The sequence below is a fragment of the Ptiloglossa arizonensis genome, chromosome 2 (assembly GCF_051014685.1).
Source record: "Ptiloglossa arizonensis isolate GNS036 chromosome 2, iyPtiAriz1_principal, whole genome shotgun sequence".
NCBI lineage: Eukaryota > Metazoa > Arthropoda > Insecta > Hymenoptera > Colletidae > Ptiloglossa > Ptiloglossa arizonensis.
The window spans coordinates 30,171,175-30,197,339 of record NC_135049.1 but is presented as its reverse complement, the minus strand read 5'-3'; the positions used below and the strand labels follow the sequence as shown (position 1 = coordinate 30,197,339).

Sequence of the window (26,165 nt, the reverse complement as noted above, 5' to 3'; positions counted from 1 at the left end):
CACTTCTGGATTTCTTTCTAATATTAAATAAACGAAGTACAGTATCTTACTGTGAATAAGGCGTAAATTATAATTAAATTAATGAGTGCATTCGTTATAAAACACTTTAATTGACTGATTTTTAATACATTGATATAAATAGAACTTTGAATTTTTTTCGAATCGTATAACTCACAATGAGAGAATACGTTTATCTATTACAATATAAACAATTCATTGGTACGATGTAATCATAATCGCAGTAGAGTAACCATATTAGAAAAACTGTTATACGACATATTAATGGCAGTGATGTTAATAAATATTGTAGTATGCTTAATTATATTATATTTATTTCTTGTGGTAACGAACCTGAAATGGTAGGCTTCTCTCTTGTTGTCGATACAAGTTTAAAGAAGTTACATTTTTATCGTCTAAAGTGTTAGATGTAAGAAAAATGCTCACAGTCCTATCACATTATCGGGAATCACGCATTTTAAAAAATAAAACTGGGGAATACGAGTAATCGTTAAGCTACTTTGTGGATTTATTTTTGAGCGGTTAATTAATTTTTTGATGAACTCATTGAGCGCCGAGTCTATTTATAATCTATTTAAAACTGTATCACTTACGTGCCTGTAATATTAACCAAGGATAAGGGAAATTATTACGTAATATACTTATCGCATAACTAAATTATATTTTGTTACCCGATACAAAAAGAAACAATATTACCTTTTAAAACTATTTAAAGATAAGTTTTTAAGTAACATCGATGCTCAATGGGTTAATGTCCCAACTGGACAAAATGTTCCTGCTACGCAACATTGACCATTTTTAATCTATGTAATCGAAGACACAAAACTGAAAGTATTCTCCAGTTCTTTTATCGAGCAAAGCAATATCAGTGCCAGATGATTGTCCACATCACTGCCGAATACATAAGTTCTAAATAGATAATCTTCATCAGCGATTAATATAAAAATAAAAGAATCAAATGTACTGTCGTATCTGCAGTCCTTTGTAACGTTCAAAGAAATGTTTGTAAGCTTGTAAGAATTCGATACAATGTTACTAAAGTGTGGTCGGAAAATTGTTAAGTACTTTGTCTCCCAGTTTCACCGATAACGATAAACAACAACGTAACGCAGAACTTTGTAAACGTTTGAATTTATTGTCGACGAGATCGTAATAGCGTGCACCATTACAAATCGCGCAATGCGACGTTTTCTTTTTTTCCCCCTTTACGAGGTTTCGAAATGAATTTCTGCCGGAGACACTGCAATTTTCGTACTATATATTACATATAAGTTTTACAATGTTTGTGAACATTATATTGTAACATTGTATATATATAATTTGTAAATAAATACTCGAAAACGACACGTTCATTAACGGAGACCGAGACGACAGTAATAGATCGATCGTTCCACTATTACATATACGACGAATCTGCATGTACGGACAAAGAATAAAATTTCTACTTAATACGAGTTCCCCGTTTGATTTCTATACATCGTTAAGAAGTGCTGGAACGTTTTACGATTCGAGAAGCTACGGTTTCGTTAAAGAAGCACTTGAGATTTGTCGTCGATTTTTAACATCGCGTACGTCGTTCACTATTCTTCACCGCGTCCATTATCGATCATTGTTTCCTCGCTTTTTACTCTTCCTAGGCGGTGCTTCGGTTTGCTGCTCTTTCTTCGGTCTCTTCTGACCGGTCCTTAATCCCATCGCCGCGAATTCCTCGGCGTCGATGCAGGTCACGTTACCACCAGCCTCCTGTCTTCTGTCTTTCCTCGAGCTCGATGGCTCTTCATCGCCGTTCGTGAATTCTCCGCGATCGTCGGGTGCCTGATAACTGTATTTTGTAACGTTAACGAACACTGCTCACCGATACCGAAAACAACAAGCACTTTACCCAGCCTCCGACGTATCCTTTATTTCCTTCGCCAATAAAATGTGTATTTCCGGTACGTGGCGAACCTCCGTCTTCGAGCCACTTCCAACCACCTCTTTGGATTTCTCCGATCTGCGAATTTATTAATACGCGACGAATATATTATACAAGGCGTGCAACATATTATATCACGCCTTGAGAAGTAAAGATTCCACGAGACTCACGGCACGTAACGCAATCTCGTGATCTGATGCAGTCCCTCTTGCTTCTTCTTGAACAATTCCGCGCAAGAAACGGCCTTACCGATCCCATGGCCAACCGCGGTCCAAACAACGCTACCGTGATTCGTGAACTCTTTCAGCGCGTAACCAAGAACGTTTCTGATCTTCGTCCCGCTTTTCACCTGAAAATTAGCGATCGACGTCAACGAGACGAATTCCTCACGAGGAGAAACGTACTTACGCGCATCAAGAGAAACTTGCTCGGTGCGTTCGGTATCGGTATTCCCGGTTCCGTTGGCTCGTCCTCCAAGTTCTTTGTCCATTTCTTTCTCTTGTTCTTCGATCTGCCCATCTGAAACAACGAAATCGACGATATCGGCCAGTCGTTGGAAAATTTCAGTCGTTTCTTCTACCGAGTTCTCTCGATGATCGTGGTTCCTTTCGCGAAGCACAACAGAAATCGGCTTCAAGTACGAGAAAGAGATATATATACCGCGTTCCTCTACCAGTAGGTCACGAGTTCGCGAGCATTATCAGAACCATTCATGGAACTTGGATCGACCTTGTACAGTCTCGCACAGAAGGTTTCACCGGGTTCTTTCATGGGGGTGTGTATGCTTAAATCTAGGTACACATTGCTGGACTTGATCTTGGCTTTTATTCGAATAGAAATATAAATTACTCCCTCTTAACCAGAGAACTCGTAGAGTAAACGAAAAACAGATCGCGTAAATTAATCGTGAAAAGAATCAATTTTATTTCTACACGGTACGATTACTTCTGTACACTTTTATAGATACGCAAAACGCAATTGTTTAACCCTTTGCACTCGATGCTTCCTTCTTGCAACCAGAAACCAACGGCTCGAAAAGATTCTTCAAGTGGTAAAATTCATCTGGAATGGAACATTTTTCTATACTTCGCGTACGTAGGTTTACACTCCAGGAAAAACGTAATATTTCAATTCCAATTTGAATTCCAATCCGCGAAGTGTTCCCGGGTCGGAAATAGTAAAGTGAATTAGTATTAACGACCGAGGGTCACCTCTCGAGTCCAAAGGGTTAAATGTATTATCGTCCCTAAAGAAATTCTCTCGTCACGTCTAAACAAATCCGTATTTCTTTCAAAGATTGATCTCGCTCGGAAAAAAACTGTATTTCATCACCGAGAAAAAATAATAGTTTCGCGTTACCGTGGACGAGCAAAATGTTTCCGAAATTTCCCGAGAATATCCAAGCGACCAAAACTTTTCTCGCGGGAGATCGAACACGATCATCGAGAACAAATGTTCCGGGGGTACCGGGTTCGCCGGATGTGCAACGTTACGTGTTACCTCGAACCAGCTATCAATCTCGTTTTCGACGATCGTCAATTAATATCGACGAGCAAGGAAGTGGGACGTCCCTTGAAAGTTGGCGTCCGATATAATTTCCGGAATTCCGAGGCGAGCTTGGAAAAAGCACCCGGGCACGGTGTATGGGGGTGAGGGGGTTTCCCCGTTGCGGAGAGCCCCATCGATATTTTCCAATCAGCATTCGATTGCACGGTTCGACCCCCCCACCCGTTCGTTTCTTCGAAAGGGGCGTAAGGGGGTCGCAGTGTAGGCGTATATGGTGGTGGTATGCGGCATAGTCGGCATAGCGCCGCGACGCCAAGACGCCATATTGCATTATTAAGCACCCCTGCCAGTCCCTCGCCCCTGCATTCCAGCATTATGAACGTTTTTATCCCTAAAGGGCGTCGTTTCACCTTACGCGGTGCTCGACGAACAGCCTCGCCACTGGCTACTTTCGAGTTCGTTGCACCGTTTCGTCGGTTTGGGACGATTATGGCTGCGGTAGGATCGGAAGGAGAGCCCGTAGAGGGTCGAAGAGACGATTAGCCATCGAGTTTCGGGTGCTCGGAGTCTCCTACGGACCCTGTTTCGCGATATCACCAGTGAATGAAATCAAGAGTAACGTAAAAGAAGAAAAAAGAAAGAGAAGCGAATGACGTTTCGAAGGGCGAAAACGACGAAAGTGGAAGAAGCGAAAGTGAAGAGGAGAGAATAGAAAAAAGGGGAAAGTAGTTATCGTTGACACGATTTGCGTAATGACCTCGAGGAAAACGTATCGGTCCCCGGACATAGAAAACGGAGGTGTTACCAGCGTGGACGAGTCTACGACGAACACGAAGTGCCACGATGTGACACTTGGTTGGTACATCACTTACGCCTTCGAAACTTGTCACCGTCCGTCATCCGTCCACTACACACACGCGATCCTAAACTTCGTTAGGCCAGACATCCTCGTCCCGATCGATTCCATTTAAAGATTTAACCACGAAACTTCCATGAAGCTAGGTTCTAGTTCCTCACCTAGGCAGAAATCATTATTTGCCCCATATAGCGTTCTTTAACGGTTACGGTTGAGTCGCGTTGGTTGCTGGCGTGTAGTCTCAACGGTGACACTCGCGGCTCCGCGACCAGGATTGATAGAAAAGTTGGTGTTAGAGGATAAAAAAAAACACACACACCGGCCGGCGTCGATTGCTCGTCCAATTGTACAGCTATTGTTCAACGCCGGTTGGAAGAAGGGTCGAGTGGCCCGCCACTTCGTTGGATCTTCGCGGTTCGGTTACGCGCGTCGTCGCGCGGAACGAAAAGAATCTAATTTCGACTCGACGACGCGGAGGATATTGTTAACGTGCCGCTGTTTCGGTGGAGGAGGAAGGAAAAAAAAAGAAAAGGAAAGAAAAAAAAAAGAACCCCCCCACGGTGGAAAAGGTCAAGGATTTCCGGGACACTTTCGGTGTACCCATCATCTCCATCGAGGGACGAGTAGTCGGGGATATTCTGCGTCTGACACCTTCTTAACGATGCCTGCGCGCTCTTTTCCCACCGTAATAAACCATCGCGGGCTGCTGGGAGCATGGCTTCCAATTTATTCGAGTGGCCAACTCTTTCGCGCATCCGAAGATGCTCGACGACTCGCTCGCGAATGAACGACTGACTCTCGGCACCGTGTTCGCGAGAATTCCTCGTGGACGCTTCCACGACGTATTTCCCACCACGATTCGTAACCGCGGAATGAGATTTCCCCACGCGGGAAGTTCACCAGCCTATCATCCTTGATCCCGTGCTTCTGGGTTACGTATCCGCGGAATCTTTCGTTAGGTAGCTTCGCGATGCCCTTGCTCGTTATTTCGACGATACTACGTGCCCCCGTGTTCCTACGCGATAAGAGTCCGCGCCGAAACGACGAAGCACGTCGCGTTTGGGACTCTCTTCGAAGTCGCTTCCCGGTGAGAAGATTCCCTCTCGCTTCGTCATCGAGGAACTTCGTCTTTCCTGTAATTGCTCTTCTTCGATACGGTCAAAGGAATTCTAATCTTTACCGATTGGGAAACTATCGTATCGTCTCGACGAATTACCGGTGAAGACACCGGAAATAAAAACTCTTTTCTCCGAGAAGAAACCGTGTCGTCTTTCCTATAAGTACTCTTCTTCGATACGGTCAAAGGAATTCTAATCGTTATCCACCGACTGGGAAACTATCGTATCGTCTCGACGAATTACCGATGAAGATACCAGAAATAAAAATTCTTTTCTTCGCGAAGAAACCGCGTCGTCTTTCCTATAAGTACTCTCCTTCGAAGTAATTGTAATCATTCTCGGAAACTATGGTATCTTCTCGACGAATATTAGTCACCGGTGAAGGTACCGGAAATAAACACCCTTTTCTTCGCGAAGAAACCGTGTCTTCTTTCCTATAAGTACTCTTCTTCGATACGATCAAAGGAATTCTAATCTTTGTCCACCGACTGGGAAACTATCGTATCGTCTCGACGAATTACCGGTGAAGATACCAGAAATAAAAACTCTTTTCCCATAAGCAGTCTCCCTCGGTACGGTCGCAGGAATTGTAACGGTCCACTGACTCGGAAACTACAGTATCATCTCGATGTATACTAGGAATGTAATTATTTCGTTGCTCGCCGACAGAGAACTCGGGACAACCGGTATCAGTGTACACGAGACGTTAAAAATCCTTTCGTACCGATTGGCGTTCTTTCCCCACGGAATCCGTTTCTCTCGCGGCAGGGATGCCCGGTGGTTAGCTATTGTTCCACGTCGCGGTCCACTCGGGAACAGGTGACGCGTCCCCGATGAAACTTGGGCCAATTTGACGACGGATATTACGTCGTTGGAGAATTGAAAAGGAAGTTTCAGACGAGGGCTGGTTCGAGATCGGCCGGCAACGGTTGTTAGAGTCTCCTTGCGGATGGGGACGGGAAAAATGAGCCCGCGATGGCGTTGCCAGACGATGACTTCCCGCGTGTCTATTTCAAGCATCCCCTTGACGGAAATTGTCCCGGGCCGTGCATAGACATCCACCCGTCTCTCGCCGCTCGTCCTTGCGACGAACGGGATCCGCGAGGACGATCCCCGCGGAAGGACGCGTTTGCGCACGAGTCGAAGACCGCTTCTCCGTTGCCTGGATCCTCGATATATCCACGACTGGTGAGCGAAACTCGGGATTGTTCGGTCGTGGCTCATCCAACGTGGACGGATCGGTCGTGCATCGCTTTGGTGAACTAGCAACAGGTAGGACACTCCGCGGCGGGTACCACGAAATTTTACTTTGCAACCATTTGCCCGAATTGTGCGAGAAAAAAGAAAAAAAAAAGAAAAAAGAGAAAAAGAAATACACAAGGGGATCAAGCTATGGGGGTTTGGAGCGATATCGAATTTTTCGAGCGGATAGTGCCTCGAGTGAACAGGGTGTAGGATCCGAAGACAGTGTCGAGAACGGAGTGAAGAAATTATCAAAGAGGTATTACTGATCGGTTGCTTCATTCCTTGGTAAAGGTACGCGATACGTGTGAAGTAACGTAAACGTATACATCGAGAAGAGATACGAAATGAGATCGTAGTTGTTAACCGCGAGTAGTCTTTTCGCGTATATCGAGTAAATCGTAGAAAAGGAATTTCGAGCGGAGAGGTTAACGAATGTAGAGAAAAGAGCGAGTACACGGGGGAGATCGATCGTTTAAGAGATATCCGAAACGTTGAAACGATACGGAGGCCCGATTCGTTCGATACGCGTTCGGTGAAGAAGATTTTCGCGTTCGAGGGATTATCGGTGTTAAGCAATTCGGCAAAGTCGAAGAAACTCGTGGTGCTCGTTTCGGAAGTCGTTTCGATAATTACGATCGGTGAACGAAACGTTGAACCGGGTCTCAAGGTATCGCGCCAGTAGCCGAGAGTGAAACGGATCGTCATGGACATCCAAGAGTTTCGTGTGCGTGGCAAGGAGATGGTGGAGTACATTTGCGAGTTCATGAGCAATATACACAATCGGAGAGTAACACCTGACGTTGGCCCCGGATATTTGAGACCCCTACTGCCCTCGGAGCCGCCGCAGCAGCCCGAAGCCTGGGAGGACATTATGAAGGACGTCGAGTCGAAAATCATGCCAGGGGTAAGCGAAATTATGTACGATCGTACGGAAATCTTTCGACGAGCGACTCAACGTTGCGAGGATGGCGGAGATCGCGAAAAAGAACGTTTCGTAAGCGAACCGGGGCCATTCTTGCAGATCACTTACTGGCAACATCCGAGGTTTCACGCGTACTTCCCAGCTGGAAATTCCTTTCCGTCTATCCTCGGTGACATGCTGTCGGACGCTCTCGGTTGCATTGGTTTTTCATGGGTGAGTCGAGATACAATTATTCCACCGTTTCTAATTGTCGTCCTATCGATCCCATCGATCTATAAACTCAATTTTCTCGGGCGAAGTTGGGGGGTCTGCACGCCACCGTGTCAGACTTGACGGATCGATCAGCGATTGTTTGTCCAATCAAGCGTGGATTTCGGGCATCTTATTTGTTTTAGGCGGCCAGTCCAGCCTGCACGGAGCTCGAGACGATAGTCTGCGATTGGTTCGGTAATACCTTTGAATTTATCTCGAAGCTCGAGGAACGATCGGTCGATCTATACCGAAAGAATGTCGCTTGAATTTTAGGCAAAGCCATCGGTCTGCCGACGGACTTCCTCTACTTCAGCCACGGTAGCAAGGGAGGGGGTGTAATACAGGTAAAAATCATTCGGGAAACTTTCGACGCAGAAACGATCGAAACGAATTGTATTTTTCCACGGGTCGATGTTAACAGAGAAAATTATTGAAAATTTCCTTTCGTTATTTAACGAAGAAAATCTAAGAATATTACACTCTACACGGGGGACAAAGTTACGGGTGGAAATCTAAGAAGATTCCATTTTACGCGGGAGGACAAAGTTAATGAAGAAAATCTAAGGGAATTACGTTACGCTCGGGGCTAAAGTTAAGAGAGAAAATCAAAGGAAATTTCGTATTAATCGGGGGAGTCGATTACCCGATCAGTTCGCCGTGAGATCAAGGAGAACGTTTAAAAAAAAATTGTCTTCCCAATGAACTTCAGGGCTCGGCCTCGGAGTGCATCTTGGTGTGCATGTTGGCTGCAAGGGCGCAAGCGATCGCGAGGCTCAAGGAATCGCCGGCCCACGCTCATTTAGACGCCACCGCTCTTCTCGGGAAGCTGATGGCTTATTGCAGCCGCGAGAGTCACAGCTCCGTGGAGAAGGACGCGATGATCTGTTTCGTGAAGCTGAGGATTTTGGAGCCCGACGAGAAGAGCGTGCTCCGCGGGGAAACTCTCCGCCAGGTAAGATTTTAATTGAAAACCAACGAAACGTTAATCGTATACACCAAGTGATTCCATCAGGCGATCGAGGCTGACACCGCCGAGGGATGCATCCCCTTCTTCGTCTCCACGACACTCGGCACGACCGCTTGCTGTTCATTCGACAACCTCAAGGAGATAGGACCAGTCTGCAAGAAATATCCAGGCGTAAGAGACCATCGATCCACCTTCGTCCTCTTACAGGAGGATTAAAATCCTCTTTCGTAGGTGTGGTTGCACGTGGACGCAGCCTACGCGGGCAACTCTTTCATCTGCCCGGAGCTCAAGTATCTAATGGCTGGGATCGAGTACGCGGACTCCTTCAACACGAACACCAATAAATTCCTCTTGACTAACTTCGACTGTTCCTGTCTGTGGGTTCGGGACAGGTTCAAGCTGACCAGTGCGCTCGTCGTCGATCCGTTGTATCTTCAACACACTCACGCGGACACGGCCATTGACTACAGGTGACGTTCAGGGTGGTCTTTCGTTCGAATTTTACGTATCTTCCGTTTCCTCGATCGATCCTTGCGTCCATTCCTAACGCTCGACCCTGCGATTTAAATCCACTTGGAAGTTCTACGAACCGGGGATCGAAATTTAGGATTCATTTCGCTTCCGTCGAGGAATATTTTCTTTTTTTTTTTATATATATTTTCACAGGCACTGGAGCATTCCGCTGAGTCGTCGATTTCGTTCCCTGAAGCTGTGGTTCGTGATGAGAAATTACGGAATATCGGGGCTGCAGGCCTACATCCGTAATCACATCGAGTTGGCGAAAAGATTCGAGGCGTTGGTCAAGAAGGACGCGAGATTCGAAGTGTGCAACGAAGTTGTGGTGAGCGATCGTCGCGATACGGTATCGTCGATATCGATCGGTCGCGCGATTCTTACATTTCGTACACGTTTCAGCTGGGATTGGTGTGCTTCCGCGCCAAAGGCTCCGACAAGCTGAACCAAAAGCTACTGAGCACCATCAACGATTCCGGAAAGCTGCATATGGTGCCAGCGAGAGTGAATCAACGCTTCACGATTCGTTTCGCGCTCGCTGCACCGAATGCCACTGCCAATGACGTCGGTGAGTAATCTCGTCGTTTCTCCGCGACAACATTTAACGCGTGTTAATTCCGCGACTTGTTCTTCACCGCTTAGACACAGCTTGGAGCATCATAACGGACTATCTGGCCGAGTTACTAGAGTCCAAGGTGAGCGAGACCACTTTGTTCTTGTTACTGTACACTACCATGCGAGTACCAAGTACTTAGAAGTAGCAAAGTTCTGAACACCGAGTGCTTGGAAGTGTTTAAAGTTCTAAGCACCGAATGCTTGGCAGTATTAGATATCAAGTGCTCGGGAATATCAATGTTCCAAGTGTCTTGGAAGTATCGAAGTTCTAGAGACCAAGTGCTTGGAAGTACCGAGTACCAAGTGCTCAGAAAGATCAATGTTCCAAGTACTTGGAGGTATCGAAGTTACGAAGACCAAGTGCTTGGAAGTACCAAAGTTTTGAACACCGAGTGCTTGGTAGTGCTTTCGAAGCACCAAAGTTCTAAACATCGAGTACTTGGATCTGCTTTGGAAGCACCAAAGTTCTAAACACCGAGTGCTTGGTAGTATCGAACGAGTGCTCGGAGATATCGAAGTTCAAATTACTCATGGCCACGTTTCTAAATTACAGGACGTAATGGACGAGCTGGCAGACATCCGCGAGAAGAAGAGGAAAGCCACCCTGGAACAAAGGAGGTCCTTCTTCGTTCGCATGGTGTCCGATCCAGCTATTCAGCCAGGATTTACCAAAACCCCCAACAGGACGGGAGCGAAGCTGGACGCGCAGGCAACGATCGGTGGCATTGGCTCGAACCCTCATCCCGCATCGTGAGACTGGAAACTCATTGCTACGTAAAAAATCATCGGTCCAAATAGCGTCACTGATCCGTTACCTGTGTTTTCAGACGTTCGTGGATATCCAGGCCACTGGCCTACTTGATGCAAGCGAAGGAAGCCGCCGATACCAGTGAACTGTCCCTCAGGTATTTTGCAAAAACGTCCTCGAAGCTTTCATCGTCCTGATTCTGTCGATCATACCTGTTACGTCACTTGGACAGGATTGTAACTTCACGAAGGATCTCTACCAAAGATTCTTAAATGTTTAAGAATTACTCTTGATTAACTTTTTCTGTATCTGGACACTATGGAAATCTATAGACCTCTTCGTAGGAAAATAATTTAAACGCAGCTTACGGAACATGTCCTGGAGGCTTTCACGGTCCTAGTTCGATCAATCGAAACTGTTCTCAGTCGCTTTGTCATTGGGACTAGCTTCGCGAAGGGTCTGTATCAAAAATTCGGTGTACTTTCTCCGATTCGGAAAACCATCTTGATTTAAAATTGCAAATTAAAATTCAATTACTCCTTTCTTATAACATGTAAACGATACGTATACGAAATGTTGAAACGAAAATATTCTAAACACCGAGTGCTTGGTAGTGCTTTGAAAGCACCAAAGTCGTTTGAAATTAACTCCACGATTCGAAGGATCTTGTCGAGGTGCTAGTTTCCGGTAGCAGAAAAGCTTCGAGCGCAAACGGTCGATCTTTGCTGTGTCTAGGCTGTTTAGGCGCGTAGTATGTTCTTCTCGTAGAAATGATTTGAACCAACGAATTGTCCAACGAAACACGGTGTAACCGGGCAATCGTTTCTCCAGATTCCGTCATCTGGACACCATGGTGCGTCTGAAGGCGGGTGGTACCGGAAGTCGTCGCGGTAGCAGCAACAGTTGCAGCCCGGAGCCCTCGCCGTCCGGTTCTCCGTCGCGCGGAAGATCACCGAACGGCAGAGCGTAAACCGTCTCCGGATCGTAATTTTCTAAGGTCTCTCCAGGTGCATCGATCAGGAATGGAACTTCACCGACGAAGGAGGATCACCGGCCGGAATCGCGAGTAGATAATATAACTACCGACGGAATCGACGACGACACGTTCTGTCAACGAACCGAGAAGGACACTCCCGAATACCTCGGCGACAGAGTTTGAACCATCGATGGTTCGATTAGGACACCCGTGTGTCATCGAAGATGTTTTCGAACATCGTAGTAGCTGTTCAATATAAGTTTCGCGTCTTCGAGGACGACCGTAGTAGCTCGACCGCGTCACCGAAGGAGGCGCTCGATAAATACAAGTACATCTTCTTTACTTGCTTATCGATCTGTTTATATAAATGTGCTCTGTTTTGGATCGCGACGGAATCATGTTCCACGCGTACACCACTGGTTCACGTGTAACATACCGCGCGCGCGCGCGCATACACAACACATATACACACACATAAATATACAAAAGCGTGCATAGGTCGATAGTAAACGATTTCAGAAGTAAAAGAACCCGCGTTCTGATTATCACTGTCCTCTCGCGTTAGACAGGATCGAAATGTTCGGGAAATGGAGACCGTGAACGGGAGAAACTTCTTGGAGAAGAAAAGAAAAATAAATAAATAAATGGAAAAAAAAAAAAGAAAGAAAGGGTCGTAAAGTGGTTCGTCGCGCGATCGAAAAGGTTGGGGTCACCAGTGTGACCGATGCACCTGGTTTCTGTTCGTTCACACGGCTACGTTCCTTTATTCGTTCACGTTCGACGTTCCATGTGTCCGTGACATTTATCCGACTCTATTTTAATTCACGTTTTTCGATTAGTTTACGGAAAAAACGATGTAACCGCCGCCTCGAAATCGTCACGATTGACCCAAGCGCGTACGTGATCGCCGGATATCGCTGAAAGATACTACGTCAAGCGAATCGCGCGCAAGCGTAATCGACTTACGTTGCTCGAGAACACGGCGAACGTTGAGGCATTTGGAGACCGAATCGCCGCGAAACAATTCTTCGGCACCGTTTACGAGAATACCGCAACCCCTGGCGAACGGTTTCTCGTTCGAACGTGATCGACAACAGAACTTATTTACGCGTTACACGCAGGAAAACACGTTCCGGCATCCTTGAAAGAAGTAGGTTGGAAGAGTTGTCTTTACCCGAACGCGATATTAGCACGCCGCGGTGAACGGTTTCCTTTCGTTCGCAAAATACAGAAGGAACGAGCGTAACAACACGTTTGGAAATGATCATTCGATCGTAGCGAGTTGTGAAAAATATTGTAAAATGTTTCCGGTCGCCATTAACGCGTTTCGAACCGAAAGTAAATATTTCGCCGCGGTGCTTGTATCGTGGACCGTTCGTTCGCGTCGAGAAACGAACGTAGTCTTCGCGATACGATATTGGAATTCTTTCCCACCGATCCGTTCTGTATTTTGCGCAACGAACGAAATTGTTCCGATTCTTCCGTTTAATTTTTCTCGTTCGAATTCTCCCATTTCTTTGCCCGGTGTAATCGTAGAAACGGTCAGGGGTGCGCGAACGAGAGAGATTCGAAACAATCGCGGAAGCCAAGTACAAAGTCACACCTTTCTGCATCCCTTTGAACGCACCTCGGGTATTGATTTCTATCATACTTTCACGGGGCGCCTTATCAACTACTCGCATTAAAGTTCGGAGCAGTGACGGTGTACACAGCACGAAACGATTCGGGGTTCACCCGATCGAGTCGCTCCATCGTGAGGTATCCCGATAAGCTTGAAAATGTTACACAAGTCGGATGTTCAATAAAAATATTACCGTATCGAACGCGCAGTATTTTTATCGTCTTTAATATGAGCCCTCCTGAATCGTCCGACCCCAAATTGTTTTTGGCAAAGAGTGGGGGGAGGATGGTTCGCCACTGGTGAAATTAATCAAGGGGAGGAAACCACCGTGACGACCGAAAATAAAGGTTGAGAATTTTTTTTTTGTTTTTTCTTTTCTTTTGAGGATAAATTGAAAATTTTTTCCAACGAATCTTCGATAATTTCGGGAAGCACGTTTCTCGGATTTTCACCTACGATTTCGTACGAAACTATTAATCATTCTAGATTATTATCGTCTCTGCGTCGAGACACCACCCTTCTTCTCTTGTACGTTTCAGTCTCGCGATTCGATTATTCCTTCCGCTATCTACGTTCTGATAAGAGGGCTGGGCGGAATCGGCACAAACTTACTCCACAACTTTAGAATCGAGCGTATTGTTCGAGCGAGTGACAATGAGCCACGTGGTACAATACACGACACTCGATCCGAACACTCTTTGTTCGCACTTATCGATTTAGACTACTTTCGTTACGCACGATTTTCATCTACGAACCAGGCACCGACAATTTCGGCGGAATTTCACACGAATCTTTTCAGGACACGTTTTCCAAGCTCCGTAATATTAAGAATATTGTTTATTCGAATCGTCACGGTGGTTTCCTTCCTTAATTCGAACGCGGCGATCGGCAACCCTCGGCCGAGAATCCAATTCGAAAGCTACGGACGCGAGGAGATCATGCGTGAAGGTGGCGACGAGAGAAAATGGTGATCACGGCGGTCTCCGTGTGTGTGTTACAAAGATTGAGCGGTGACCTGTCACCGCTTCTCTACGGGGTGTTGTAAATGTAGGTGAAGAGTAAACGTCTATTTATAAACGGGGGAGGAGGGGGTGAGTTTACTCCCCGTGCATCATCGACAACACGTCGGCTTATTCAAACATCGACCCCCCATCCCCGACGCATCGCCATTGATGCCGGTCACCCTTCTCGCGAATTTTCGTTCAAATTTTCGGGATCGATTCATGGCGGCGAATCGATTTTTCGACAATTAAAATAGCACCTCAATCCCCCCCTTCCCCCATCGAGACGATCGATGAAAGGGCTCACGGGTGCCGGGAGGGAACTGTTTTTCCCGCGATTCTCCCGTGAACCAGGTCGAACAGTACACGATGAGATATTTAACGAATCTTCGACGACGCTTTTCAATATTCCATTGCTCCGTTCGCGCGGTGGGGGGCTAGCATAAATTCTTGAACGTTCGAACGTTCGTATCGGATTCGAGAAACATCGTCTCGTCTTTGTGACCGCGATATTCCGTAGATCGCTCGTTTTTCGATACTCGGTTACCCTCCTCTTCGACTATCGGAATTTTTAAAGGGGATATCGATTTGAAAAAAAAATTCAATCCGCCGGTACCGGAGCCCGGAAACAATCTCGCCGCGCTGCGATTACATCGCGACGATTGTTCGTTCTCTCCAAACGTTAAATTTCAAGTATCTTGAAACTTTTGAGAATCGAGTCGTTCGTATCGGAGTTCGCGGACGTCTCGATGCTCGTTAGATCGCTCGTTTCTCGAGGTTCGATTACCCGTCGATTGATTGGAAATTATTGAGGGGGGATATTAATTTTTGAAAACTCGATAATCGTTCGTATCGTCGGGGAGCATCGTTTAATCGTTGGTATTCGTCGCAGCGAATCCGATCAGCCCTACGAGGTGCTGGCGGTGATTTTCTAAACGAGGGTGAACGCGCGCTCCCATTTTCGACGCGGTGGCGATTCGTTCGATAAACGTCACGGTGCGAGGCTCGGTGTCGCGGCTCGGAATGGTGCAGGTAAATTAAAATTGTTCACGATCGCCGGAGCACCGCGACTCGACGTTTATCCGCGTGAAGCAGGGATGTACGAAGAGGAGGCGCGCTATAAAACTGACCGGCGCTTTGGCAGGTACTACCAGTCTCTGTTCCGACGCGGGGCATACCTGTTACGCGTTCCCCGACGGAGCCGAGTCGCGCACAACGATTCGTGCAACGACGTTCCGCACAAACGTGGAACTCGATCTCGTACGTAGTGGATCGGTTTTTTCACCCCGTTAACGGAAACACGCGTGTGAAACGAACTACGCGTTCGTTACGGACGATCAGCGCTGGGTCGCCCGAGACCCACGGCACGAGAAAGAGACCAGGCGTCACCAAGCGTTCAACAACGACGAGGAGAGACGATCGCGGATATTTCGACGCACGGAGTGTCCCGCTGATCGTCAACGGAATCGAGAACCGAGCGGTTCGTGGGAGAACGAATCGAACACCGAAGTAGAAGTTTTCGCGCGAATCGATTTCGAGGGGACGCGCGTTCCACCAACTTTGCTATTAACCAATGTACGTGTTTACCGTGTACGAGAGTAATAATTTAGATCAAAGTATTGTGTACTGTGTATATATATATATCCGCGCGTTGAATTCTACTCGATCGTATTCCGCGTACCGAGTCTGTATTTTAGTAGTTTTCTTCGGTTATATCGGTCTATTCAAATAAAATTTGTCACGAGTGGATTCGCGTTGAGTACAACTGGATCGTATTTTGTTTACCAAGTTCGTATTTTAGTAGTTTTCTTCGGTGTATTCAAATAAAATTTGCCACGAATGGATTCGCGTTTACCACTTTGAGTACCACTGGATCGTATTTCGTTTACCAAGTTTGTATTTTAGTATTTTTCTCCGGTGGAGTTATATCGGTGTATCCAAATAAAATTTGTCACGAATGGATTCGTGTTTACCACTTCGAGTACCATGTTCGTATTTTGGTATTTTTCTCCGGGTGAAGTATCCAAATAGAATCTACCACCGAGCGCGTAGAGGGAAATTTTCGCTCACGGGGGAGTCAAAAAAAAAAAAAAAAAAAAAAAAAAAAGACGTAATCGCGATCACGTACACCGTACGTGGCCAATCGCGAGAAGTTTCGATCCTCGCGCGTTACCACGGTTCCTCAAAATTCCATTTCCAGCCCGGCCACCGTTACCATGAACATCGACGAGTTCCAAGTACGCGGGAAACAAATGATCGAGTACATCTGCGAGTACCTACGCACTCTCGAAGGGAAGAGGGTCACCGCGAACGTGGACCCCGGCTACCTGAGGCCCCTCCTGCCGAAGGAGGCGCCAGCTAAAGGGGAGGCATGGGACGCCATAATGCGGGACGTCGAATGCAAGATAATGCCCGGGGTGAGTGCCGGCCGTGGCTCGATTATCGATTCCGACCTCTTTCGATGTTAATAATATTCGCGAACACGAAAAAATAGTAAAAAGTAAGGCGACCGTGAATCAACGCTCTCCTTCGCCCCGAGCACCGTTCCTTCCACTCTCGAGGATCAACTTAGACATAAATTGTTCACACGTTGATCACTTGTGATCTCTGAACTCGCAAAGTATCCTTAAAGCGTCCACGAGGAACCCTAATGTTTGTAAACTCTCGACTAACGTTACCGTCGTTGAGGTAGCCATTGGTGGCTACCGAATCGACAATGTTTCTCTAAAGCGTTTACAAGGTTTACAAGCGTTTACTAAGTAGTTTACTAACGTTTGTAAACTACTCGAGTAACCGTCAACGTCGTTAACGATACTATAAAGCGTAACAAGTACACGATGGTTTCTACTTTTCGCGCTACAGCCAATAGTCGAAGTATCGAGAAACGATAAGGAAAAGATTCCGCGATAGCTGAAAAATCCTGTTTCTTTCAGATCACCCACTGGCAGCATCCACGGTTCCACGCGTACTTCCCAGCGGGGAACTCGTTCCCCTCGATTCTCGGTGACATGCTGTCCGACGCTATAGGTTGCATAGGGTTCTCATGGGCGGCCAGTCCTGCCTGCACGGAACTGGAAACGATCGTTCTCGATTGGTACGCCAAAGCGATCGACCTACCCACGGAGTTTCTATCCGAGCTGAAGACCTCGAAAGGCGGCGGTGTGATACAAGGGTCCGCGTCCGAGTGTATTCTGGTGACGATGTTGGCCGCGCGTACCCAAGCGATCCGTACCTTGAAGGAACAGGACCCGAACACCGAGGATTCGGCCTTTCTGCCGCGATTGGTGGCCTACTGTTCCACGGAGGCTCATTCTTGCGTGGAGAAGGCTGCGATGATCGGTCTGGTGAAGCTCCGTGTACTCGAACCGGACGAGAAGGGCTCGCTGCGCGGTAAACGGTTGGAATCGGCGATTCGCGAGGACGTGGCAAACGGACTGGTACCGTTCTTCGTCTCCACGACCTTGGGCACCACTGGATCCTGCGCGTTCGACAATCTGGTCGAGATCGGACCGGTGTGCAAACTCTATCCCAACGTTTGGCTGCACGTGGACGGCGCTTACGCAGGGAACGCTTTCATCTGTCCAGAGATGAGACCTCTGATGGCCGGTATCGAGCACGCGGACTCGTTCAACACGAACCCGAACAAGTGGCTATTGGTAAACTTCGATTGTTCCTGTCTCTGGGTGCGCGATCGCGTGAAACTGACCTCTGCTCTGGTCGTGGATCCTCTCTACCTTCAACACGCCAGATCGGGGGAGTCGATCGATTATCGTCACTGGGGTATACCCCTGAGCAGACGTTTCAGAGCGTTGAAGCTGTGGTTCGTGATGAGATCGTACGGGGTCACCGGGCTGCAAAAGTACATAAGGAATCACATCAAGCTCGCGAGACGCTTCGAGACACTGATGAGGAAGGACAGGAGGTTCGAGATCACGAACGACGTCAGGGTCGGTCTGGTGTGCTTCAGGTTGAAGGAGAGCGACGAGATCAATCAGGAGCTGTTGGCGAACATCAACGCCTCCGGTAGACTACACATGATCCCTGCGAGGGTTATGGGCAAGTACATATTGAGATTCTGCGTGATCAAGGAGAACGCGAGCGACGACGATATCGATCACGCGGTGGACGTGATCGAGGAACACGCGACCGAGGTGATGCTCGCCCATTACGAGGGCACCGAGGACGAGTTCAGGGCGAAGGGACCGAAGAGTCCCGCAGCCTTGGACAAGAAGCTCGTGAGGAAGTTCAGCTTCACGAGAAGCGTCACCAGGGACGTGTACAAACGATCCATCTCGAAGTCGAGCCTTCACGACGGCGCGACGCCGATCATGGTGGTCGATGATAACTCGCAGGTCGAGACGATTGAGGAAGACGTTTTCTGCAACAGCAGGTAGACCGCGCCTCAGCTCACGGTGCCCAAGAGGAGGGACCCTCTGCTATCGTTGCCGTGAGCTGCTGATGATGATGATCGGTGTAATGTTGTTTCAGGTCGTGACGATCCCGACGATGACGATATCCGGACGATTCGTGATTTGTGTGATAGGTGGCACTCGAAACCGACCATACTTGTACGGAGTAACGCAGCTACGTGAAATATATAGTTGTTTTTCAGGGAACCGGGTGGATCGGTTACAATGGGACCGGTGGTGTCGGTTGGATCGACACGAGAGACGGTGATTAACCTTGGGACGACATTACGGAACGCGTAATTGACGACGGACGTATCGTACGATAGTGTTTTCGATGTAGAGTAGGCTAATCGTTCGCGGACCGGGTAGACGTTCCCGATGGTACCCCGTGGACGTGTCAGACCTTCTTCGACACATTGGCAAATCGTTCGTCGAGAATTTGCCGTTCCACGCACGATTTTACGCAACGTAAGTGCAACTGGAATTTTATTTTCGTATTTGTGCCGCAATCGAACCGAAATCGGGCGATTGGGCACCGACGATGAATCGATCGTTACGCACACGCGGGAACCGTGATCGTTTCATAAACGAGGAACGATACTGCGAACAACGTATCGGTTCGCCGGGGCGCTGAATCGATCGTTCGATAGCATTGGAAAATGAAAATAATCGTATTAGGATAAGGCAATTATATCGATTCTCGTAAGAATTAAAAGCATATTAAAAATTAATAGGTAGTTGTGCAAAAATAAGACTCACTGTTAAGTACATCGATTGTATCTTAGACACACGACGTTAAATTGTTTGATGAACGGACTGTGTACGAATATATACGGTCGAAATAGAACACCGTGATATTTTCGCTGTTTTAAATAATAGGAAGAAGCGTCGCTAAGAAAAGTTATACGGTTCTGAGGAGGACTCGATGCAGTGGTAATAATTTCTTTTTGAGCGGCAGTGTAGAAGGAATTCGAAGATCAATTTTGATTTATTTCTCTTCAAACGACCTGACCAGTTTTTTTTTTATGGCAGAATTCGGTAGAGCGATAAATTCTGAGAACAAAAGTATTAGAGTGTGTCTATCTTGAAACTAGCATTTTCCGAGATACTCTTTCTATTATTTAAAGTAGAAAAGATGTTAAAGTGTCCTGTTACCCGCGGTCAAGAAACGAGGATCATTCTCATATAGATAATAGTTTTTGAATAGATCGATGTAACGGGATATGAAAGGATGACCTAAAATTTTACGGCTGAAATTACCGTCAATCGATACTAATTATAGACTTAGATCGCGTACACGTACTTCACTTTGAATGTTTCACCTCCGAAAAAATTGAACCGATTCATAAATCGTGTTAATATTTCAAACGAGTTTGGATTTTTAACCAGCACAATACCGTATAGATTGTGAAATGGAATATTTATTTCGTATGTAAATCTAACGTAATAAAATCGAAGTTCGAAAAACTACAATTTCTTTCATTTGACTTCATTTGTATTACGTATAAAATTTCTGTGGATGCCTTTATATCATCGTCATCGACTCGTTAACGAAAGCATAATTTCGTAACTTTTGAAACTGTGTTAGTAGATATTAAGTAACGATAAGTAGGTCTCGATAGCCAATTTATATTAATAAGGAATTATAAAATACCTAGAGGCAATGCAGAGTACGGACAGCCTGAAGGTAATTCTGTAATTAGGATCATAATTAGTTATCATTTTACCTCCTAATTATGCCTTATAGAATGGTGTGCGTTTTAAACCGTTTATAAATTTTTTGATACACAAATGGTAAGAGGCATTCGATTGAAATACTATCTTTACTTTTGGAAAATATAATACAAATTTTTGTATTTTACATGTACGTTCTTTATAAAAATATAAATTATAATTATATTAGCTATTACATTTGTCCACATTGTGATATTGTCACAGGAATTTTTGGCTTATTGTTTGGACCTGTAGGGACGTTCTCCACTTTTCTCATAACAAGAAGTCCATCGATAACTCTTCCAAAAACAACGTGTTTTCCATCTAAGAAATTACACTTTGCGCACGTAATGAAAAACTGGCAACCGTTAGTGTCTTTACCGCTATTAGCCATGGACAATAATCCGGGTGAGTCGTGTTTCAATGTAAAATTCTCATCGGGAAAGGTTCCACCACCGTAGATACTTATGACACCAGTACCATCGCCGTTTACAAAATCACCTCCTTGAATCATAAAGTCTTTAATGACTCTGTGAAAAATAGCACCTTTGAAACCCAAAGGTACACCGTCTTTCCTGTATTCTCCTGTGCAGAATTGTCGAAAATTTTCAGATGTTTTTGGGCAGACATCTTCGAAAAGTTCGAAAATCATTCGACCAATTTCTGTTGTACCCACTGACACGTCGAAAAATACCACAGGATTATTTGGATTTCGAAGTTGAGCTTGAATTTGATTCCATGTAGGCATTATTGTGCGTTTAGACTACAAATTTGTACAAGTTTTTCTTATTTTACTTTAAAATTTTTTACTCCAGAATTATGTGTTCGGTAAAATGAAACAGCACACAACATAACCTCAACTTATACACATATCCACACGTTATACAATTGAGGTTAAAACTTCTTTGTTTAAAAATATATCTTTTTCACTTTATGAAAAATATTTCAAACTCGGTCTTTTTTAAGTACTTATAATACATTTATACAAAGTATTCTGTTATGTTTAAGTTCAAAATGCAAAACGTCAAATGTTGGCTAAACACGTTTCTTGTACTAGTGCCGAAGTCTAGAGGGAAGTCAGATGTTAAATGCGAAGTACAGGTTAATATTTAATTCAAATTATAACTTATCAGGAGTATTGGCCGTTATATGTCGTAATACAAATTATATCGTTAATCGCATAATATTAATTGTAAATATAAATAAATAACTATATCGTTTTTTATAAGATTTAAAATCACGTGTATATAAAATATACTTTTATTTTTGTTTTGTAAATATTGATACTTACTTTTTTGTTACACGTACTGAGCGTTGATGACCAGCTGTTAAAACCACGTATCACGTTACATAGCAATTGTAAAATACATTTATAAAATATGATTGTTTATTTCGTAAAATAACGCGGACTCGTATTTCGTTCCGGTAACAACACGTGACTATTCTACGATTCTGTCCTGGAAAAGTGCGCGACAATTAAACACAAAGGAGCCAATCATTACGTAAATGTATATTTTTTAGATCGAAATGTCAACGTGTCAAAGAAAAATATGTTTCAGTGTGATATAAATTAAAAGATAAACGTAGAAAATAAAATGCACTTTATTTTCTTATTGCACCTCATATTCTACATTATATGTGGCATTTGGCTCAATTATAATTTACGCATCGTACATCGATACATAAATTCAAAAGACCAAACAATTTATAAAACTGCATTAAGCAGAGCTACATAAACCTCAGATTACTTTTTTACGATATGTTTTTCTTCTTTTTTGTCAACATAACCATTAATGTGTGTTCACATAATATATAAATCTTTATCTATCCAATTTTATTTTCATAGATGTACATTATTTAACCACATGTATAGTGTACAACCTAACTGTGCAAAAGCATTTCAGGGAATCGTAAATCAAAAATGTATTAATTAAAAATGTATAAATATAATCGAAAATTCCCTGTCTTTTAATATCAGTGCGTTTTTAAGACACATAGAAAACTGGTGCTCTACTACTATTGTTGGAAATAATACTTAAATAGCTATATTTAGCAGTTTTTTCTTCCAACGCAAAAAGTGTTCAAGTTCGTTATTTCCTACATAGTCACATTAATAGCACAAGAATATCACAAACTTGGATAGCAAGAAAGTAACAGTAATTATATATGAATTTTAACATGTTCCATCAACACAGTTTTGTCACTAAAATCTTCTCCACAAATACCACAAACCAATTCCTCTCCTTCGTCGCTTTCTTGTTGATGATACTGTATGACTTGTATTACTGCTGTTTGAGATCCTCCCTCTTGTATTAACGATTCTTGTCCAACTTCATTGTGATCTTTCACACTTTGATCTTGTCTGGTCGAATGATGAGTTACCATATCCATAGGTATATCACTGTTACTTATTTGTGCCATTTGACTGGAAAAGTTTTCATGGTCCTGAGGATTTGGTAGCGTTAGAACAGGCAATGATTCGTTCTGTTTTGATATTAAGTGCAAAGTATTATTTTGTTTCGAAGTCTGTATTAAATGCATCGTAGTTATTTCACTATGGCTAGTCGTAGGATGAAGTGTATTTCCTTCTCGTTCTGTGGAGAGCATATGGGCTGCATTGTTCTGCTTATTTATAGCAATCATATTCAAAGACTCTCCATGACTATGATTAGTTTGCGAAATATGCATATTATCATCTTGTTTCTCGTTAACTATCAATTGTACATTATTGGGTTTAAGTTCTGATATTGCGATATAATTTTCATTACGCTTTTCTGTGGTGACTACAAGAAAAGTATTATTTTGTTTATCGTTCAGAATTTGTTGATCATCTGATTTATCTGTTTCTGTGATAGACAAAAGTGCTTCATTCTGTTCTGCTTTAGAAATTATACGATTTCCAGTTTCCTGTTTTTCTTGTAAGCTAATAGTCGGAGGTGCTTTTGATTTTTTCTTAACAGGCTTGGGTTTTGGCGCATTATTATTTGTTTTTGCTTTTGCTTCTGCTATCATTTGATCAGAATGCTTAACAATATGTGCACATAATTCGTCACGATCTTGATTTAAAGCACCACATATGGGACAAGAGAAAGGAGGTCCAGTTACTTCGGTTTCATTTTTCCCTGCTGCGTGAACCCATCGGACGTGCTCTCGTAGAACAACTTTTTGATTGAAAGCCCTTGAACACAGAGGACAAACATGTGGCCTTTCTCCTGTGTGAATACGTTCGTGTTTTCTTAATGTCCCACCATCCCTAAATGCTTTCCAACAAAATTTACAGCCGTATGGTCTCTCTCCTGTGTGAGTTCGATGATGTATTAAATATCCCTGTCTAGACGAAAATGTTTTGGAGCATGTATCGCAATGAAAATGAGCAGGACTTCCAGCATGTGTTCTACCATGCTCCCAAAGTCCTTGGCGAGATACAAAACTTTTACCACATTCTGTACAAGTAAATGGAGAATCACCTGGATGTGCCGATAACCTGTGTTCGTCCAATTGATTTTGTTTTTCAAACTGAGATCCACATACCTCGCAGGAATGTGTTTTTTTTCTATGAATCCATTGGTGCCTAAACATTTTCTGTTTAGTTGTAAACTTTTTACCACATTCGGAACACGCGTGTTTACCCCATTTATTATTAGGTGTACCTTGTTCTATATTATTTTGCATCATTTTTTTCGCACAAGTTGTTTGGTGAGTAGCTAAATGATTACCATCTTGAAACTGTTTATCACAGTATTCGCATTCTATCGGCATGTTCCAATTCTTGGATGCATGAATTTTCTCATGAGATACCAATGCTGTTGCACGAGAAAAACTAATTCCACAATGTCTACAAGTGTGTTGCTTTGTACCATTTGTTTCAATTCCTACATAATTCCTTCTATTTTCACTATTATACGATAAAGTTTCAACTTTTACCATTGCATCGGTATTATTAAACGAGTTCAACGAGAGATTGTATTGTTGATTGACTTGGTTACTTATATTAGTTTGCTGAGTATATTCAAACTGTGTCACTTCTCCGTTCGGCATCACAGTAAATTCATGTAGAGTGTCTATTTTTTCCTGAGGACTGGATATTGTACTTACCGTTGACTGTTCATTGTGAAAATTATAAGATGGAACTGTCCAATGAACTGTATCATATGTTTGAACAGTTTGTACAGACGAAGATGGCACTTGGTTGTTTTGGGATTCAGTCATATCTTCTGGCCATTTTCTAAATGTTTCTTCGGATTGAGATGCATTATTACCCTGCGATTGCATGATGGCACGTCCGGCAACGTATGTATGAATTTTCATATGGTTAGATAAGCTAGAAGGCCTCTGAAAATCTGCTCCACATATTGTGCACTTGTGAGGTCTTTCTATTTGATGTACTTCTAACATATGACATCGTAAACTGCTTTTCGAACGAAACAAATTACCGCAAGTTCTACAAGCGTGCGGTCGATCCACTTGATGACAAACCATATGATTATTTAAGTCCATTTTCCTTTCGAATCTTTCTCCGCAAGTCATACAAGACAGTTTACTAGGGGTACACGTAGTATGATGCTTGGCCATCTCAGCTTGTGTAAACAGATTTGCACAATTAGGACAAGATACTTTTTTATCTTCAAAACATGGGTACATCCCACCAAGTTGTCGGAGGGCTTCCACAGCCATGGATTCGTCGTCTCCGGATGTGTACTGTTGTTGTTCTTCCTGCTTAATGTATATAGGATATACTACACGATTCTCGTCTTCCTCGTCGGAATGTTCTGCCAAAATTTCAACGGCAACCTGTGCCTCTGTAATACCAGAATTGACATCCGTAACAGATACTTCGGTAAGTCCTTCCTGAAGGACGCACTCGTTGACAGGTTCGCATATTTCCTCGTGAGATATAATATTATCTTGTATACCATCGTGTACTCCAGAAAGAGGAAATGTAACGTACTGCTCATTCTCGTGGGCTTCCATTGTGTATTTTTTGCAAAACACTAAAAGGCAGTATTAAGTAAAACCTTTATGGACCTAGTTTCACCTCATGTTAAGTTAGGTCCTGTCACTACTGATAACCAAGCGGTATTTGTCGTTGTTCGGAAACGCATTACAAATTATTGTGTTTCTTTCATAGGTATTGTTAAGAAACGTAGTGCGCGTATTTTCCTTCCTCACACTGTAATCCAATACGGCATACCGTCGAGTATTATTTTTATTGACTACGTACGAAACTACGTATATGGAATATTCATGATCGTCAAATTATTCGTGTAAGAGAATATCTACAAAATTTATTGTAACACGCGTGGTTTACTTGTTATACAAATTTGTAAATTCGCCAACGTTCGAACGATGGTGTAACGAGGTTATTTGCACAGAAGTGCAGCAAATCGTGCGCCACCTGAAGTTGGCGTACTTTGCGCAATGCCCAACAAGTTGATTTTTCGATACTTCAAAAAAGTCGACGCACCAAGTTTACAAGCATTCAAACATTTGTTATAGAAGCAAATATGTTGGTATCTAAGATTCTTACAAATAAGCTTTCTTTTTTCAAAGAATAATCTTACGAAAAAAATAGTTTGAATAATTTATACTTATGTTTTCTTAATAACTACTAAATATACGACATTTCGAAAGGCTAAAACAATTATGTGGATTACCTTGTTTTCTTTTCATTAACGTCGTCTGTTTTGCAGTACACGAACAAAATCTATATTTACTATACAAGCCACAAAATGTTGTAAAAAATAACAATACTTTATGTAGGGGGAACTTT

The 26,165-nt window shown here is 43.9% G+C and overlaps 4 protein-coding genes across 10 annotated transcripts; 2 read left to right on the top strand and 2 right to left on the bottom strand.

Moving 5' to 3' along the window:
• Positions 1–96: 96 nt before the first annotated feature.
• LOC143143479 (peptidyl-prolyl cis-trans isomerase H-like) lies at positions 97–26,165 on the bottom strand. 7 transcript variants are annotated; one of them, XM_076304759.1, is made up of 6 exons: positions 10,743–11,733; positions 10,456–10,683; positions 2,342–2,452; positions 2,104–2,282; positions 1,901–2,011; positions 97–1,840 (listed from the first exon to the last, which is right to left on the bottom strand). In XM_076304759.1, exons 3-6 carry the CDS (start codon positions 2,450–2,452, stop codon positions 1,618–1,620), a joined length of 624 nt encoding a protein of 207 aa, XP_076160874.1. In that variant the 5' UTR covers positions 10,456–10,683; positions 10,743–11,733; the 3' UTR covers positions 97–1,617. The 7 variants fall into 7 exon arrangements, with proteins under 7 accessions (XP_076160874.1, XP_076160871.1, XP_076160877.1 ...); XM_076304756.1 differs by lacking the exons at positions 10,456–10,683; positions 10,743–11,733 and adding exons at positions 7,689–8,074; positions 8,476–8,801; XM_076304762.1 differs by lacking the exons at positions 10,456–10,683; positions 10,743–11,733 and adding an exon at positions 26,050–26,165.
• LOC143143464 (aromatic-L-amino-acid decarboxylase) lies at positions 6,644–11,677 on the top strand. Its single transcript, XM_076304721.1, has 14 exons — positions 6,644–6,685; positions 7,326–7,562; positions 7,680–7,793; positions 7,976–8,027; positions 8,106–8,176; positions 8,542–8,784; positions 8,845–8,970; positions 9,031–9,269; positions 9,466–9,640; positions 9,715–9,880; positions 9,955–10,007; positions 10,481–10,677; positions 10,755–10,832; positions 11,507–11,677. The coding sequence occupies exons 2-14, from the start codon at positions 7,362–7,364 to the stop codon at positions 11,643–11,645; spliced, it is 1,854 nt and encodes a 617-aa protein (XP_076160836.1). The 5' UTR covers positions 6,644–6,685; positions 7,326–7,361; the 3' UTR covers positions 11,646–11,677.
• Positions 15,290–20,266, top strand: LOC143143466 (tyrosine decarboxylase). The gene is made up of 4 exons (XM_076304731.1): positions 15,290–15,848; positions 16,474–16,690; positions 17,207–18,663; positions 18,762–20,266. The coding sequence occupies exons 2-4, from the start codon at positions 16,490–16,492 to the stop codon at positions 18,766–18,768; spliced, it is 1,665 nt and encodes a 554-aa protein (XP_076160846.1). The 5' UTR covers positions 15,290–15,848; positions 16,474–16,489; the 3' UTR covers positions 18,769–20,266.
• Positions 21,978–25,775, bottom strand: LOC143143461 (uncharacterized). Its single transcript, XM_076304712.1, has one exon. The coding sequence runs from the start codon at positions 25,364–25,366 to the stop codon at positions 22,556–22,558; it is 2,811 nt and encodes a 936-aa protein (XP_076160827.1). The 5' UTR covers positions 25,367–25,775; the 3' UTR covers positions 21,978–22,555.